Here is an 18317-nt window from a genome sequence, read left to right as displayed (position 1 = left end):
ATTCCTTTTACTACAATTAACACATTCTACTCAGTGGCCTAGTGGTTAGAGTGTCTGACCTGAGATCGGTATGTTGTGAGTTCAAACCCCAGCGGAGTCATACCAAAGACTATAAAAATGGGACCCATTATCTCCCTGCTTAGCACTCAGCATCAAGGATTGGTATTGGGGGTTAAATTACCAAAAATGCTGGTGCTCACTGCTCCCCTCACCTCCCAGGGGCTGATCAAGGGTGATGAGTCAAATGCAGAGGACAGATTTCACCACACTTAGTATGTGTGTGACAATCATTGGTACTTTAGCTTAACTTAACAGCAGAAACATGTGTGTCATTTTGAACAATGTCAAGCAATATAAAGACTGATTTTTAAATATTTCACTTGTGTTTTTATTTATTATTAATTCACATGTTTACATAATTCATCTTAAATGTTTTCCTGTTTATGTTTATTTACTATATTTATTTGTTTTACATTATATTCAGTTTGTATATATGTATTTTTTAAAACTGTTTAATTATTATTTTTAAAATATGTATTCAATTAATAATCAATAAGAGATCATCAAAATAATTATAATACCGTATTTTCCAGACCATAAGGCATACCTGACCATAGGGTGCACTGCCGATGAATGGTCTATTTTCGATCAGCAGGTACCAGAAGGTCAGAAAAGTTGCTTTTGCCCAATATTGCGAAACAAAACGCAAATAATATATCTTACCTTATACACACACCATAATAATACTTGTATGTTGAAGCACAGTACAATCCATCGAACGGTGCGGCTTCATAGCTTACCAAAATCGTACTAAAACATCTGAAAGATTTCTGAGCGCCAATCTATACTTTCAATAAATAAAGACATGCACCTGGGGATAGGTTGATTGGCAACACTAAATTGGCCCTAGTGTGTGAATGTGAGTGTGAATGTTGTCTGTCTATCCGTGTTGGCCCTGCGATGAGGTGGCGACTTGTCCAGGGTGTACCCCGCCTTCCGCCCGATTGTAGCTGAGATAGGCGCCAGCGCCCCCCGCAACCCCGAAAGGGAATAAGCGGTAGAAAATGGATGGATGGAAATGGGTTGTACTTGTATAGCGCTTTTCTACCTTCAAGGTACTCAAAGTGCTTTGACACTACTTCCACATTTACCCATTCACACACTGATGGAGGGAGCTGCCATGCAAGGCGCTAACCAGCACCCATCAGGAGCAAGGGTGACGTGTCTTGCTCAGGACACAACGGACATGACGAGGTTGGTACTCGGTGGGTATTGAACCAGGGACCCTCGGGTTGCGCACGGCCACTCTCCCACTGCGTCACGCCGCAGTGGAACATATAAAATGTTGGTGTTATTTACTTTCGTCATTGTGCCATCATATTGCAGTCTACACATACCTCTTTTGTTTGACAGTCATCTACTGGTCACACTTATCATTACACCATGTACCAAATAAAATGGCTTTGAGGTCGGTAAGCAAAACCAGGATTGTTCCATACGTTGGGCGCACCGGGTTATAAGGCGCACTGTCGAGTTTTGAAGGGAAAAAAAGGATTTTAAGTGTGCCTTATAGTCCGGAAAATACGTTACTTTTATGTATACGGAGCATGTCCAAAAAGGAGTGATATGGTCACAAATTCAACATGTCGTCATGTTGAATTTGTGACCTGTCATGTACTCGTCCCACATTTTTGATAATAAGCAGCCTACAGGCCACAGAAGGTTGTTTTGTTGATGCATGAGCTTTACAGTGGAACTATCAACATTTGGATTGCTGGTCCTGGGGCCAAAATATAGTTCCGCAGCCATTGTTTCCAGACCTTTTTTTGGCCCATGTCATGAGGTGGATATCTTTTAAAGTCCCGGTAACCATTAAATTACTTTTTTCCCTACAGGAACTTTACTTTGGAACTTTACACGTTTATGCTGCGAGAACTTGGGCCAAAATTTATTTCCGGGGGCATTTTTCGGCTCATGCCCTGACTTTATTCTTTTTAAAAACCGGGGGCCTTTAAAGACTTACCGCATTCCTATAGATTCTAATCTCAGTGCCTTTGCTAGAACATTTTTGAAAACAATATATACAGTCCCGGTTTCTAAAATAAGAACTACAAGAGAGTAGATGGAGATGATTGTGTACAGTAGGCTACATGCATGCCACAATAACACAGTAAAACGATATTCCTAACCTCACTGTATATCCCATGGTGATATCAGGTTCAAAAGTGGGACCAGGACAGTTCCCACATTCATTCTTTAGAAAGAAAGAGTAAAAGGATCTCACAATGGATCTTTGTGCAACAAAAAATTAAAGTCACAGCTTGCCAGGCTTTCCTCGTGAGTGCAGCATGATCTCTCTGCCGACTTATTCCAGGGAGACACAAACTCAATACATCATGGGAAGATTATACAAACCTATTACAACAGATCATCACAATTCCCATACATACCACATGAATATGCAATCAATGCAACCTGATCGGACTGTTTGATCATCCATTAGATTGGTCTCTTTGGGATTGACAGCCAATCAGTTCATATTGTGCTCAGCTTCCCACATGGACATTTTCTGGGATAGGCTTCACCCTTGTAAAAGAAGGTTGTTCTTTTAGCTATAGAGTATAATGCAGGGATGTCCAAACATTTTCTACTGAGGGGACATACACTGAAAAATCAAAGCATTCAGAGGTCATTTAGATATAAACCAATACAATAAATACATATATGTACATATTTTTTACCTTTAGGGCCGCCTTCAAGTCTGGTCTTGGGTACCCAGAAGGGTTTCAGTCTTAAAAATGTTAAAAACAAGTCATAAATTAATTTCAACTTCAGATTGATCTGTCGATATACTGTACAGGCCAAAAGTTTGGACACACCTTCTTATTCAATGTGTTTATTTTAGGGTTTTTTTCATGGGATTATTTACATTGTAGATTGTCACTGAAGGCATCGAAACTATGAATGAACACCTATTGAGTTATGTACTTAACAAAAAAAAAAGGTGAAATAACTGAAAGCATGTTTTATATTCTAATTTCTTCCAAATAGCCACCCTTTACTCTGTTGTATTCTCTCGATGAGCTTCAAGAGGTAGTCACCTGAAATGGTTTTCACTTCACAGGTATGCCTGAAGCTCATCGAGAGAATGCCCAGAGTGTGCAAAGCAGTAATCAGCAACGAGGGGCTATTTTGAAGAAAGTAGAATATGAAACATTTTTTCAGTTATTTCACCTTTCTTGTTAAGTACATATTTCCAAACGTGTTCACTCATAGCTTTGATGCCTTAATTGACAATCTACAATAGCCATGAAAATAAAGAAAACACATTGAATGAGAAGGTGTGTCCAAAGTTTTGGCCTGTACTCTATGTGTTTTGTTTTTATTTATTCCCTTGCCCTTTTTGTTAAAGAAAATACTGTTTTTTATGGCAAAAACATAAAATGTGCAATATTTCCCCCAGTGGAATATTTGTTGTTGGGGAATTGGATCCTTAAATAGGTCAACTAAAACAAAAAACTTTTTGTTCTTATGACCTTTTTCTCATAGAAAAGTTTGTTTTATAGCAAACTTACAAAATATGCAATTATTTCTGCAAAAAAATATTTCAAAGTGGAATATTTGATTTGAAGTAATTAGAGCCTTGAATCGGTCAATATCTATCGACTTGTTTTTCATAATGATTGTGAAAGATAGGCAAAATCCCCCCAAAGTACAGTTCTCATTTTAATGTTTTTCTGCAGCCATCAGTCTGCATTACCCATTATTAGCTATTGGGGAAAAAGTAGTTTGGGAATTTAAACAAATTATGCGTTTTTGGACCAAAATAATAACAATCAATAACCAATACTATACTGTTAGATCAGAGCTGGGCAAATATTTTGACTTGTAGAGAGATAAAATGTGTTTGGGGGGCCAAAGTGTATGTGTGCATAAATTATATATACACATTTAGCTGTAAAATTCAGCTGTACAGTGTGTATTTATTTTTTATTTTTTTTTTTCAGGAACACAAATATCAAAAGGGCAGCACGGTGTTGGAGGGGTTAGTGCATCTGCCTCACATTACGAAGGTCCTGAGTAGTCCTGGGTTCAATCCCGGGCTGGGGATCTTTCTGTATGGAGTTTGCATGTTCTCCCCGTGACTGTGTGGGTTTCCTCCGGGTACCCCGGCTTCCTCCCACCTCCAAAGACATGCACCTGGGGATAGGTTGATTGGCAACACTATATTGGCCCTAGTGTGTGAATGTGAGTGTGAATGTTGTCTGTCTATCCGTGTTGGCCCTGTGATGAGGTGGCGACTTGTCCAGGGTGTACGCCGCCTTCCGCCTGATTGTAGCTGACATAGGCACCAGCGCCCCCCGCGACCCCACAGGGAATAAGCGGTAGAAATGGATGGATGGATAATACCAAAAGTCACAATGTCCGATAGAATTCTAAAAAAGTTATTATAGACCACCTATTAAAAATGGAATGGAATTTTACAGTTTTTTTTACTGAATGGGACACCCAAAATGCACATGAAAATATAGAAAGGGAAATTTATAATATTAACTATGAATAATAAAACACTGTATATTAACAACATATGAACGTCGTTTCTCTTTTACTTCTCAGACCAGCTCCTTGATAGTTGTGTATTTTTTATAATCAAGCAAGACACAACAAAAATGTAACAAACAGCAAAATATAAATGCAAAGGGAAATAAAAACCTACAATATGATATGTTATCACTTTTATGCAGAAATGTGTTGCAAAAATTTGCTTCTGACACATGCGTTTCGGGCTGGCTGCTCCAAAAACAAACCCCACCCACTCTGCTTTGTTCCTTGTCTGATCTGCTGTGACATAGATTACCGTAATTGTTACGTTTGACGGGGGATGGAGAGGACACAATGGCAGGGATTGGTTCAATAGGTTAATTAAACTCGATGTTGATTACTGTAAGTGTGTATGCTACTAAATGTAAATGGTGCAAGATGATGTGTGGAATTAACAATGAAAATGTTACCAGAGTTTGTTGTAAGTGTGTGTTGGAGGAATCCTTCGTTAGACCAAAAGAGCAAGGCGAGAAGGCAGTTTGTGAGCAAGCAAGCAGTTGGGGGATGGAGAGAAGCAACGAGGTCCATGTCCAAGCAGGGGTCGAAGGTTGAGGGAGGCAGTCCGGAATCCAGAGGGAAGTCGAGGCACACCGCTCTATCACGGGAAACAGGGTAAACATTGCGAGGAACACAGAGGACATAAGGTGTGGGCACAGCGAAGTCACAGAGAGAGAGAGCAAGAACGCGGGAGGGAAGCCTGAGACGGAATGATTACTGCGAGGAGTGAACTACGTTCCTGCACTGTATCTCTGGGTCCGCTGGTCTTTATGCAGTCTGTCTTCATCAGTCCAAGGTGTGCTGATTTGTGATTGCCTGCAGCCTTTCAGGCGCGTGGCCGCGATGGGGGCAGAGCGAGCAGGGTCATGTCCCAGCGCGCTTTTAGCGGAGGTGCCGGCAGAGCTTGTAGCAGATGACATGCGGGATTGCGCCTGCGCACCCAAAAGCGCAGATTTCAACCATTGAATTACTGTCTATAGTTCATGACTTACGGTCATTTAAAAACAGCACTCCACATTATAATGGCGGCTACAGTTTTTTTCATTTCATTTAATTTGTATTCATCACCTTCATTGATGTGTATTTTTTATCAATAGACAATTAAACTTTAGCAACCAAACACATATTTACACACCTATGCTTGAGAAGGAACAGGATAAAGAAAATCTTATATTTCCTGCCCCTTTCAACATAATAAGTAGTCTTACTTAATGGATAGCCCAGATTCACAAGCATACAAACCAAACAAATACATCCAAATACAATGAGAACAAACAAAAAACACACACAAAACAACAATTGCAAAGCTTAATGAAGTACAAACCGAATAAAAAAAGTAATAAACACCTCACGGTATGATCCATCCATCCATTTTTTTACCCCTTATTCCCTTTGGGGTCGCAGGGGGCGCTTGTGCTTATCTCAGCTACAATCGGGCGGAAGGCGGGGTACCTCACGGCATGATACAAAACAAATACAAAACCCGACAAAAAATAAGTTAAATAATAAATATAAAACAAAATGTAGACACTTACGGCTGTCCATATGATCTTATTGTTCTGTCTTTATATGTTTTCAATTGGAATATATTTCTACAATCTTTTATCTCAGTGTAAGGAGAATTCCATTGTTTAATCCGTTTCATAGTTTAATCTCAAAGCGCTTTGATACCATTTCCACATTTACCCATTGAGCTGTCATGCAAGGCCCTTACCAGGACCCATCAGGAGCAAGGGTGATTTGTCTTGCTCAAGGACACAACGGACGTGACTAGGATGGTAGAAGGTGGGGATTGAACCAGTAACCCTCAGATTGCTGGCACAGCCACTCTCCCAACTTTGCCACACTATCCCCCATTTTACGCATACTTGCCAAACTCTGAATTCGGGAGATGGGAGAGGGGGGTATATATTTTCAAGTATTTCTTATATATTGTATTTATATATATATATATATATATATATATATATATATATATATATATATATATATATATATATATACATACACATATATATATATATATACACACACACATATATATAGTCAGTTCAGGAACGAGTATATCGGTTCGGCACCTGTGTTCAAAGGAGAAGTCTAATCTACAAAATTTGCAGCCAGCATACCCCTTCCCCTTCGAGCTGTCCTGGATGAACTGAAATTATTTTTTCCAATCATTTTGGAACTTGCAAGCGTACTTCTTTTTTTTACTCGTCGTCGCCATGTCTCTTCTTGGTTCTTCTGCTTCGTCTCTGTTATGTTTTTGGACATTAGTACTTGCTGTAGTTTTGAACCAATGCCTGATGGGAATCCGGATGTTGCATGCCGGTGTATTAATGTGCCGGCTGGAATAAACACACGTTGAGAAATAGCTCCGTGCCTGCCTACTTTATGAGTTATAGATAAACCTATGGATAACCGAGACATGTAATAGTCTCCTTTTCAGGTGAGAGAGGACGCTTAAGGCAGTGCCTTTAAGGTACGCCCCAATTATTGTTGTCCGGGTGGAAATCGGGAGAAATTCGGGAGAATGGCTGCCCTGAATACTATTTGATGTTAAAGGTCTAAAAAAATTATGTAGAACGTCCGGCGGGGCAGCACGGTGGAAGAGGGATTAGTGCATGTGACTCACAAAACGAAGGTCCTGAGTAGTTCTGGGTTCAATCCTGGGCTGTGGATCTTTCTGTGTGGAGTTTGCATGTTCTCCCTGTGACTGCGTGGGTTCCCTCCGGGTATTCCGGCTTCCTCCCACCTCCAAAAACATGCACCTGTGGATAGGTTGATTGGTAACACTAAATTGGCCCTAGTGTGTTAATGTGAGTGTGAATGTTGTCTGTCTATCTGTGTTGGCCCTGTGATGAGATGGCGACTTGTCCATGGTGTACACCACCTTCCGCCCGAATGCACCTGAAATAGGCTCCGGCACCCCCCATGACCCCAAAAGGGACAAGCGGTAGGAAATGGATGGATGGATGATCCGGCGGGTCAGATTAAAAATCCTATCTTGCCGCATGAGGCCCGCGGGCCCTTTTTTGCCAAGCCCTGTGTTGGGTTGATACCTCAAAATTATTGCAAACCTTGGATATGAGTACAGCAGGGTAAACATAGTAATTGTGAAGGTAGTCGTGTGTGTGCATTCGCGTGCACGACAGGGCGGTCTCAGTCACGTGACTTAGTTATTTATTTATAAAACATTTTTTGTCCTGTCCAGCTTCTCAGGCAAATCATATAGTTGATGTAGATGCCCATAACGGCTGTTCAGGTTTAGTATACAAAAGAGAAGTGTAGGATACTTCTCTTGTTGCCTTATTTGAATTTGACTTTATTAAATGTATTTATATTATCATTTGGTGCAGACGGGCCGGAGCAGGAGGGGATAGAAAGAGAAAAAAAGGAAGACAGAGGGAGAAATTGTGGAGATAGGAGGGGGAATAGACAGAGAGACAAAACACAACAGCAAACACAACAATAACAACAAAAACAACAACAACAATAGAACAACACCAGCATATAAGATATGTACAAATATGATCGTAAAGGTGATAGCAAATAAGCAGTTAGTGAAAGAAATAATAATATAGAAATGACAATGAGCATTTTTACACCAAAACTTGAGCAATACAAATACCAATAGAAAAAGCGCTATTGATCATGAACAGTACCAATAGTTTACCTCTATTTTCAACAAAACAGTTGTTCAAATGCAACAATACGTATACATAATGATAGCTAGAGAGATAATAAAAAAAATAAATGACATAAAAAAAAGGAATACCGAAAGATAGAGGGGAAGAGCGAGAGGCAACCTATATCAATCTTGTAGATTGTTATAGTAACAATGGGTTAAAGGCCTACTGAAATTATATTTTCTTATTTAAACGGGGATAGCAGGTCCATTCTATGTGTCATACTTGATCATTTCGAGATATTGCCATATTTTTGCTGAAAGGATTTAGTAGAGAACATCCACGATAAAGTTCGCAACTTTCGGTGCTAAGACAAAAGCCCTGCCTCTACCGGAAGTCGCAGATGATGACGTCACATGTTTGATGGCTCCTCACATATTCACATTGTTTTTAATGGGAGCCTCCAACAAAAAGTGCTATTCGGACCGAGTAAACGACAATTTCCCCATTAATTTGAGCGAGGATGAAGGATTCGTGTTTGAGGATATTGATAGCGACAGACTAGAAAAAAAAAAAAAACGCGATTGCATTGGGACGGATTCTGATGTTTTCAGACACATTTACTAGGTTAATTCTGGGAAATCCCTTATCTTTCTATTTTGTTGATAGTGTTTTAGTGAGTTTAATATTACCTGATAGTCGGAAGAGTGTCTCCACGGGTGTGTTGACGCGCAGTGTCTCAGGGGAGTCGACGGCAGCTATGGACGGCACAAGCTCAGGTTTTCTCCGGTAAGAACTGACTTTTTAACCACAATTTTCTCACCGAAACCTGCTGGTTGACATGTGGTCGGGATCCATGTTGGCTTGACTGCGCTCTGATCCATAGGAAAGTTTCACCTCCAGGAATTTTAAACAAGGAATCACCGTGTGTTTGTGTGGCTAAAGGCCAAAGCTCCCCATACTCCATCTTTCTACTTTGACTTCTCCAATATTAATTGAACAAATTGCAAAAGAGTCAGCAACACAGATGTCCAAAAAACTGTATAATTATGCCGTTAAAGCAGACGACATTTAGCTGTGTGTGTGCGCAGCGCTCATACTTTCTAAAAACCTGTGACGTCTTGCGTACACGTTGGAGATGCGCGGTTTGCGGACTCATCCGCGAAGTCTGCGGGTAAACCGCTGGTTCGGGCGGTTCACATGACGAAAAAATTGATTTTAATTAGATTCGGGCGGGTGGCGGTTGAACCATCCGGAAATATTTGATATACATGGTTCTGCAATCGGTATCCTTTGCCATTCAAGGAGCCATTTAAGACCCGTGTCATAAAGTTAAGAAGTCAGTAGGAGACGCTGGTATTCTCTTGAATGACTGCCAGTAGTCACCCAGATAATAAGTATTAGGGTGTGCTATGAAGCCATTTGCATTATCACCTTCTACACCATGCACTATCTGCTTGTCAGTCCAGCATCATGTTGTGTGTGGCTTCCATGGCAACATGCACACAACTGCAAGGCATACTGGGTGACACAGAGTACACTAATGGTTGTGATATAAACAATTTTAACACTCTTAGTAATATGCGCCACGCTTTGAAGCCACACCAATAAAGAACGACAAACACATTTCGGGAGAACATCCACACAGTAACACAACATAAATGCAACACAACAAATACCCATAATCCTTTGATTTCATGACACTTTCTGACTATTTTATACACCCCAAACCACCCCCACCCTCCTCTCCCCCCGTGCGGGGTTGGGGGCGCAGGGCTGTAAAATATATTCTGGAAGTGTCATGAATACAAAGGATTATGGGTATTAGTTGTGTTGCGTTTATGTTGTGATACTGTGAGGATGTTCTCCCGAAATGTGTTTGTCAATCCTGTATTGTGTGGCTTCATAGCGTGGCGCATATTAGTAAGTGTTAAAGTTGTTTATATCACAACCATCAGTGTACTCTGTATCACCCAGTATGCCTTTCAATCTCACACGTGTGTTTGTGGAAGCAACACACAACATGTTGATGGACCTACAGTCGATTTGTACGTGTTGTTGAAGGTGTCAAAGGCAATGGCTTCACAGCACGCCCATCTTCTTGTCATCAAGATGAATGCTATTGAAAACTTGTGAGAACGTTAGCGGTTCTAATTGTCTTCATTACTCTGTGAAACAGATTTAGATAGCTCTGTGAGGGGTAAAAGTGGCCAATCTCTGATGTAATTCAGTGGGCGGTTGGCGGGCGGGTAAGGTCCTGATAAAATGATGGTTCGGGTGGACTGCAGGTGGATGACGATTTTGGTAACGCGGATGATATAATTGCCTATCCGCGCATTTCTAGTACACGTCATCATTACACAACGTTTCCAAGACGAAACTCCCGGAAAATGTAAAATTGTGATTTAGTAAACTAAAAGGGCCGTATTGGCATGTGTTGCAATGTTAATATTTCATCATTGATATATAAACTATCAGACTGCGTGGTCGGTAGTAGTGGGTTTTAGTAGGCCTTTAAGCTTTGTCAATATGCTATGTGTTACCCAGTTTACCCTAGGGCAACAACGTTGATATATGTTTGATGAAACGTGATCATGTGCATGTATATGTACTTGTATATGAACGTGACTTAAAATAAAAAACCCTTCCCTGCAGCTTAATTAGTCAGAAAAGGAAGCAGCGTCTGATCATCGTAGGTTCACCCATACACACACGCGCGCCCGTGCACGCACACGCACATGCACACGCTCACAACGGGAACAAGGAGCCGACTACTCACTCACACCATTCCTCCCTTCTTCCCCCGTCAACATGTCCACTTTGAAGCTCCTTTGTGGGTTTTGATTCTCCTGCTCCAACCTTCTCCGGATTATTCATAATAATAAAAAACAAACAAACAAAAAAAAACGAACACAAAATCGAGCGAGAGCGATGCGACATTGGGTCCGATAGCGTGATAGCGTAACGCGAACCCGGCTTTTGTTCCTCGGCAGCAAAGCGAGCAAACGTCGCAAGTCTCGGCAGCGAGAAGACGACGTGGATCAGATCCACCACAGAACACTAAGGGTGTCGCTGCCTAAACGCGGGAGGGAAACATGTCCTCGTCCAGATTCAAGAAAGATAAAGAGATCATTGCGGACTACGAGACCCAAGTGAAAGGTGAGAACACTTTTCCTCTCTGGCCACGCTAACGAATGGGAATTCGCTTCTCATGCAGTCATGCATTTTTGGGCTTGATGCTGAGAATGTGCAGGCTCGAATCAGGTTGCCGGGTAAAAGAACCCCGGGTGGAAATGAGTGCATGCAGGTTGGCTGCGTGACTGCACCTTCTTCACGTCTTGGAGGACATTTCTGTTTGGCCGCCCTGTCCTGCTGTGTCGATAACAGATGTGGAAAAGCAAAGTTTAATGAACTGTAAAAACTCTCTTTCGAGGCTGTGTCACTTCTCGCTTTGGTTCGGTTAAAAATAAATTTGGTGCATTTGATTCTGCTTGTACAAGTGGAAACGCCACTCTTCAAACCCAGGTGTGCTTCTATAGCACAGATGTCAAACTCAAGGCACAGGGGCCATCATTTATGTGGCCAGCGAAAGCCGTTGAAAAAATGTTTCAATAAATTTTTTTTATATATATATATATTTTATACTAAATTTAGACTTGGACTACCTTTATTGTCATTCCAATTTGGATTTTACAGTACAGATAAGAAAAAAAACAAAATAACAATCCGGATAAGGGGCGGCACAGTGGAACAGGGGTTAGTGCGCCTGCCTCACAATACGAAGGTCCTGAGTAGTCCTGGTTTCAATCCCGGGCTCGGGATCTTTCTGTGTGGAGTTTGCATGTCCCCCCCCCTTGACTGTGTGGGTTCCCTACGGGTACTCCGGCTTCCTAAGACAGTGTTTTTCAACCACTGTGCCACGAGATACGAATTGGTGTGCCGTGGGAAATTATCTAATTTCACCTACAGTGGGGTAAAAAATGTTTTTTGCAAACCAGTTATTGTAGTCTGCAAATGATGTGTTGTTGTTGAGTGTCGGTGCTGTCTAGAGTAATACTCTTCCATATCAGTAGGTGGCAGCCGGTAGCTAATTGTTAGTAGATGTTGAAAACAGTGGGAGCCAGGGTGCAGGTAAAAAAGGTACTTAATGCTTAAACCAAAAGATAAACTAAAGGTGAGTGCCCCTAAGAAAAGGCATTGAAGGTTAGGGAAGGCTATGCGGAACAAAACTAAAACTGAACTATAAAGTAAACAAAACCAGAACGCTGGACGACAGCAAAGACTTACTGCGGAGCAAAGACGGCGTCCACAAAGTTCATCCGTACATGACAATCAACAATGTCCCCACAAAGAAGGATAAACCATCCATTTTCTACCGGTTATTCCCTTTGGGGTTACGGGGGGCGCTGGAGCCTATCTCAGCTACATTCAGGCAGAAGGCGGGGTAAACCCTGGAGAAGTTGCCACCTCATCACAGGGTAAAAACAACTGAAATATTCTTGATTGCTAAAACAAAGTAGATGCGGGAAATATCGCTAAGAGGAAAACATGAAACTGTTACAGGAAAATACCCTCAAAAAATAGGAGCGCAAGACAAGAACAGACACTACACACAGGAAAACATGGGTCCCATTTTTATAGTCTTTGGTATGACTCGGCAGGGGTTTGAACTCACAACCTACCAATCCATCAATGTTCACTTGTGTAGCCCTAAGTCACGAGTGTCTCAAAGGGCTGCACAAGCCACAACGACATGCTCAGCTCTGATCCCACATCAGGGCAAGAAGAAAACTCACCGGACACTCTAACCAGGCCACTGAGTCTTTATATTCCAACAAGTTAATCCGTTTTTGGGGGGAATTGAGGGAATTATTATGATGCGTTCAAGATTCATGCATTCTTTCTTTCGATTTTGACGGATAAACATTAAAATTATCTGATCACGCCGATTATATTATATACTGTGCTGCAAACATTTTTTTGTGAGATCAAAACATATTGTTAAATATCTGCTTGTTACCTTTATTTATGCTTTTAAAGCAAGTTTTACCTAAACAAATCTATTAATCAAATGCATATGCAGTTTGATTAATCATGATTAATCACAGGTTGTATGCAAATTAATTATTTATGTAAATTATTCTAAAAAAGAGGCCCTCTGAAAGCAGCCATTACTGCGATTTGGCCCTCAATGAAAATGAGTTTGACACCCCTGACCTATAGCAAGGTGTCTAGGGCTGCAGTAATCCAGTTTGATTATTCGAGGAATCAGATTAAACACACTTTATAGCAGTGCTACCCAATTATTTTCTGTAACACCCTCCAGATAGAACACAATATTTCATGCACCGCGCTATCTACGATGACTATAAATTGTAACATTTGTCTCCTAAATTTGTTTCAATTGCTACTCTGCTTTGTCCTTATTAAGATTAAAGAAAACAACTAAATATAGATCAACTTACAACAAATAATACCTTCATGAACATATATATATTTTTAAAATTAAAACCCTTTTTCAACTAAAACCTTTTTCATAAAATACTCATACTGAAAAATACAATTAAATAAACTCAATAAATATTAATACATTCAAAATGATCAACAACATTAACTCAGTAGAACTATATATAAACACTTTAACCTACAAAACAAAACCCAAAAAAATATATACAACAATTTGTGCTGAATTTGTATTAATCAAAATGAGGAAGTCAGATTTAATGGCTACAATGAGCACGTTTTGCATACAGCTCTGGAAGACAGGTTTTAAACATTTTACTGCATGAATCTGCTAAAGCATGTTTTCCGGGGTCGCACGTTCCTCCCTGGCATTGGAGCGCGCCCTCCATTGAGCCCCGCCCAACTATTTGAGAACGAACCAAAATTAATATTTTAGGGAAAATAGTTGAGGTAAACAAAGATTTTTGTGCTCTCAATAACCCTCATTCTTTTTTTTCTTTTTTTTTTTTATAAAGGCACATCCATCCATCCATCCATTTTCTACCGCTTATTCCCTTTCGGGGTCGCGGGGGGCGCTGGCGCCTATCTCAGCTAAAGGCACATCAAAATTCAAATTTCACTTCATTTTTATAGATTTTTAAAATTAATACATTGTTTTGAACTTGCAATTTAAACATGCATGCATTAATACAAATGTTTTATATATATATACATATACATGTATGTGTATATATACATACCCATATATATATATATATATATATATATGGGTATATATGTGTATATATATATATATATATATATATATATATATATATATATATATATATATATATATATATATATATGTGTATATATATATGTGTATGTATATATATATATATTTATATATACATGTATGTATATATATATATATGTATATATATACATGTATGTATATATACATGTATGTATATATATATATATATGTGTATATATATATATATGTACATATATATATATATATACATGTATGTATTTATATATATATATACATGTATGTACATATATACATGTATATATATACAAGTATGTATATATATCTATATATACATTTATGTATATATATATTTATATATATATATATATATATATATATATATTTATATATATATATATATATATATATATTTATATATATATATATATATATATATATATATATATATATATATATATATATATATATATATATATATATATATAAAAATCATCCCGGGAATCTTTTTCAGAGCACAAAAATATCTATTTAACGTGAAACAAAATCTACAAAGACCTCATTTAAAAGTAGTCATATATTTACACGCCATGGTGGTTTTTAATGAGTAAGTCCATTGAAATCTGTGCATGATCAGGGATAACAATTACGATTTGCATATAACTATAGATGGAAGTAATTTATCACCAACTAGAATGTAGTCAATCTTGGTGATGAACACTAAAGAAGAAGCAGCAGTGCTTTCTACAAGGAATAGAAATACCAGACATCTGAAACTGAAAATTCTTACATAAAAGACTGATTTACCTTAGCGGACCTTGATGGTGGGCAAGTTTTGGGTGAAGAGCAATCAAGCTGCGGATCGAGCCGACAGTTAAAGTCTCCTTATATTAAATTCTACATTGGCAAGTCAGGGAGATTTAGAAAAAGATGTTTGAAAAAGTTGTCATCGTCATTGTTGGGAGTAAAAACATTTGCTAGGGCGACTGTGGTGTTGGAAATCTGTGCAGTGACGATAACATCCCCCCCATTGGGATCAGAAATGCTATTCGAGTGTACAAAAGGAACATAATTATGTAGCCAAATAGCAACTCCCCTCGATTTGCCCAAAAATAAAGAGGGGTAAGTCTGTCTTATCCAGCCTCTTCTCAGCCACAAGTGATCAGAAGGTTTAAGATGAGTCACTTGCAAGAAGATTACCTGGGCGTCCAGATGACGGAGAAGATGTAATACCTTACATTGGGTCATAGCATTTTTAAGCTCTTTGCAATTAAAACTGGTAAACCTAATGCCACACCCGTTTGTTGCTGTTTTGTCCGCGCTGGAGCATGTACGGGTTTTGGTAAACAAGCAGGAGTGCCTAGAGAACGGCGAGGCTTGCGGTCATGTTTCAGGTTTAAAATGAGGATGAACATTGTTGTATTGGTTTTATTAAACCGCACGGGTCACTACACAAACCTCAAGCCCCTTTTGAAGAAATCCTTTAAAGGCCTACTGAAATGAGATTTTCTTATTTAAATGGGGATAGCAGGTCCATTCTATGTGTCATACTTGATCATCTTGCGAAATTGCCATATTTTTGCTGAAAGGATTTAGTAGAGAACATCCACGATAAAGTTTACAACTGTCGGTGTTAAGAGAAATGCCCTGCCTCTACCGGAAGTCGCAGATGATGGGACGGTATAGCTCGGTTGGTAGAGTGGCCGTGCCAGCAACTTGAGGGTTGCAGGTTCGATTCCCGCGTCCGCCATCCTAGTTACTGCCATTGTGTCCTTGGGCAAGACACTTTACCCACCTGCTCCCAGCGCCACCCACACTGGTTTAAATGTAACTTAGACATTGGGTTTCCCTATGTAAAGCCCTTTGAGTCACTAGAGAAAAGCGCTATATAAATTTAATTCACTTCACTTCACAAGTGTGGGGGCTCATTACATATTCACATTGTTTTTAATGGGAGCTTCCAACAGAAAGTGCTATTCGGACCGAGAAAACAACAATTTCCCCACTAATTTGAGCGAGGATGAAAGACTCGTGATCAGGATATTGATAGCGACGGGCTAGAAAGAAAAAACAAACAAAAAAAACACGATTGCATTGGGAAGGATTCCGGTGTTTTTAGACACATTTACTAGGTTAATTCTGGGAAATCCCTTATCTTTCTATTGTGTTGCTAGTGTTTTAGTGAGTTAAATAGTACCTGATAGTCGGAAGGGTGTCTTGACGTGCAGTGTCTCAAGGGAGTCGACGGCAGTTAAGGACTGCACAAGCTGAGCTTTTCTCCGGTAAGAAATGACTTTTTAACCACAATTTTCTCACCGAAACCTGCTGGTTGACATTCCGTCTTGATTCATGTTGGCTTGACCGCGCTCTGATCCATAGGAAAGTTTCACCTCCAGGAATTTTAAACAAGGAATCACCGTGTGTTTGTGTGGCTAAAGGCTAAAGCTTCCCAACTCCATCTTTCTACTTTGACTTCTCCAATATTAATTGAACAAATTGCAAAAGATTCAGCAACACAGATGTCCAAAATACTGTATAATTATGCCGTTAAAGCAGACGACTTTTAGCTGTGTGTGTGCGCAGCGCTCATACTTCCTAAAAACCTGTGACGTCTCGCGTACACGTCATTACACGACGTTTAAAGACGAAACTCCCGGGAAATTAAAAATTGCAATTAGTAAACTAAACCGTCCGTATTGGCATGTGTTGCAACGTTAATATTTCATCATTGATATATAAACTATCAGACTGCGTGGTGGGGCGTAGTGGGTTTCAGTAGGCCTTTAAGTGCCTGCAAAATGTATGTGTTTTGTGTCATTGAAGTTTCTTTATGCAGGCAATTTGTGATGGTATGTTTGCGATGTAGCATTGTCGGTATCTATTCCTATTGCTACCTCAAAAGTATTTATCCTGTACAAAATGTAAAGAGGGCTCTTTTCCTTAAATCTTAAACAGCTGTCGATTTGCACCACAATAAATTGAAACCAAAGGATAAATACTTTGGCACCAGGCTCTAAGAGAAGAACGGTCTTATTTACAGTAAATCTGTCAGCATAAACTAATGAAGCCTGCTCGGATGAGAAGTGACACGTCTTCTAAGGGTCTGAATACTTGCTAAATGTAACGACTAAGTTGGCAACATTGATCCCTCCTGCTACTTCTTCTTATAATCTGGCAGACCAGAGCTGTGTAAGAAAGCGGAGTTAATATGCATACAGCCACCTAAAACCTAGCGACTAGGGATGTAACTATAATTGGTATAATGATTAAACTTTCCAAGGTTAGTATTCGTTACGTCCTTGTAATTGTTTTGGTCTCATGTTTGTTTTTTCTCTGTGTGTGGTATTTTAGTTCCTGTCCTGTGCTTTTATTCTAGAAGTGTTTGCTTCCTCGTGCCGTGCACAGGCTTTCAAACCTGCTGCCTAATTGGCAACCGGTACAAACCTGTACCCGGTTTTCAATCAGTCTCCTATTTTAGACAGCGTCCGATCATTGCTCTACCTGGCTTTTGCTTTACCTCACGTACATGTGCTGTTCAGAGTCAATGTTTAAATTACACAAAGGAAGTTCCTTGTCTTGTGGGTTTGTTTACCTTCCGTTCATTCTTTTTCCAATTCTGAAACGCAAATCAAAAAACAAAATTAGGGCCGTTTTTAGATTTTTATTCAATTTGGTACAACTTCCTTTTATGGATTTGTATTTTCCCAGATAAACAAAAAAATCCAATTTATGTTCATCCAAAATGCAAAAATGTGTGGTTATGTGTGTGATGACAAATTGAACTGGAAGCTTTATTTTAGCTTTAGTTTTTAGCATAACGGTCCGTGTACCTTCCGTTAATTCTATTTCGAATTCTCTAATGCGAATCAAAA

The 18317-nt window shown here is 39.5% G+C and overlaps 1 protein-coding gene across 5 annotated transcripts in view; it reads left to right on the top strand.

The window, feature by feature from the left end:
• The first annotated feature begins 10945 nt into the window (after positions 1-10945).
• Positions 10946-18317, top strand: part of srgap3 (SLIT-ROBO Rho GTPase activating protein 3) — a 247138-nt gene continuing 239766 nt past the window's right edge. For 3 of the 5 annotated variants that reach the window (XM_061922701.1, XM_061922699.1, XM_061922697.1), the window contains exon 1: positions 10949-11384. In XM_061922701.1, coding sequence (XP_061778685.1) covers positions 11321-11384 — 64 coding nt within the window. In that variant the 5' untranslated portion in view covers positions 10949-11320. Of the gene's footprint in view, positions 11385-18317 lie in introns of all 5 variants that reach the window. The other 2 variants (XM_061922702.1, XM_061922698.1) reach the window with 2 other exon arrangements.

The sequence above is a fragment of the Nerophis ophidion genome, linkage group LG16, assembly GCF_033978795.1.
Source record: "Nerophis ophidion isolate RoL-2023_Sa linkage group LG16, RoL_Noph_v1.0, whole genome shotgun sequence".
In the NCBI taxonomy this organism is placed as follows: Eukaryota; Metazoa; Chordata; class Actinopteri; order Syngnathiformes; family Syngnathidae; genus Nerophis; species Nerophis ophidion.
This window is presented reverse-complemented; position numbering and strand designations above follow the sequence as displayed.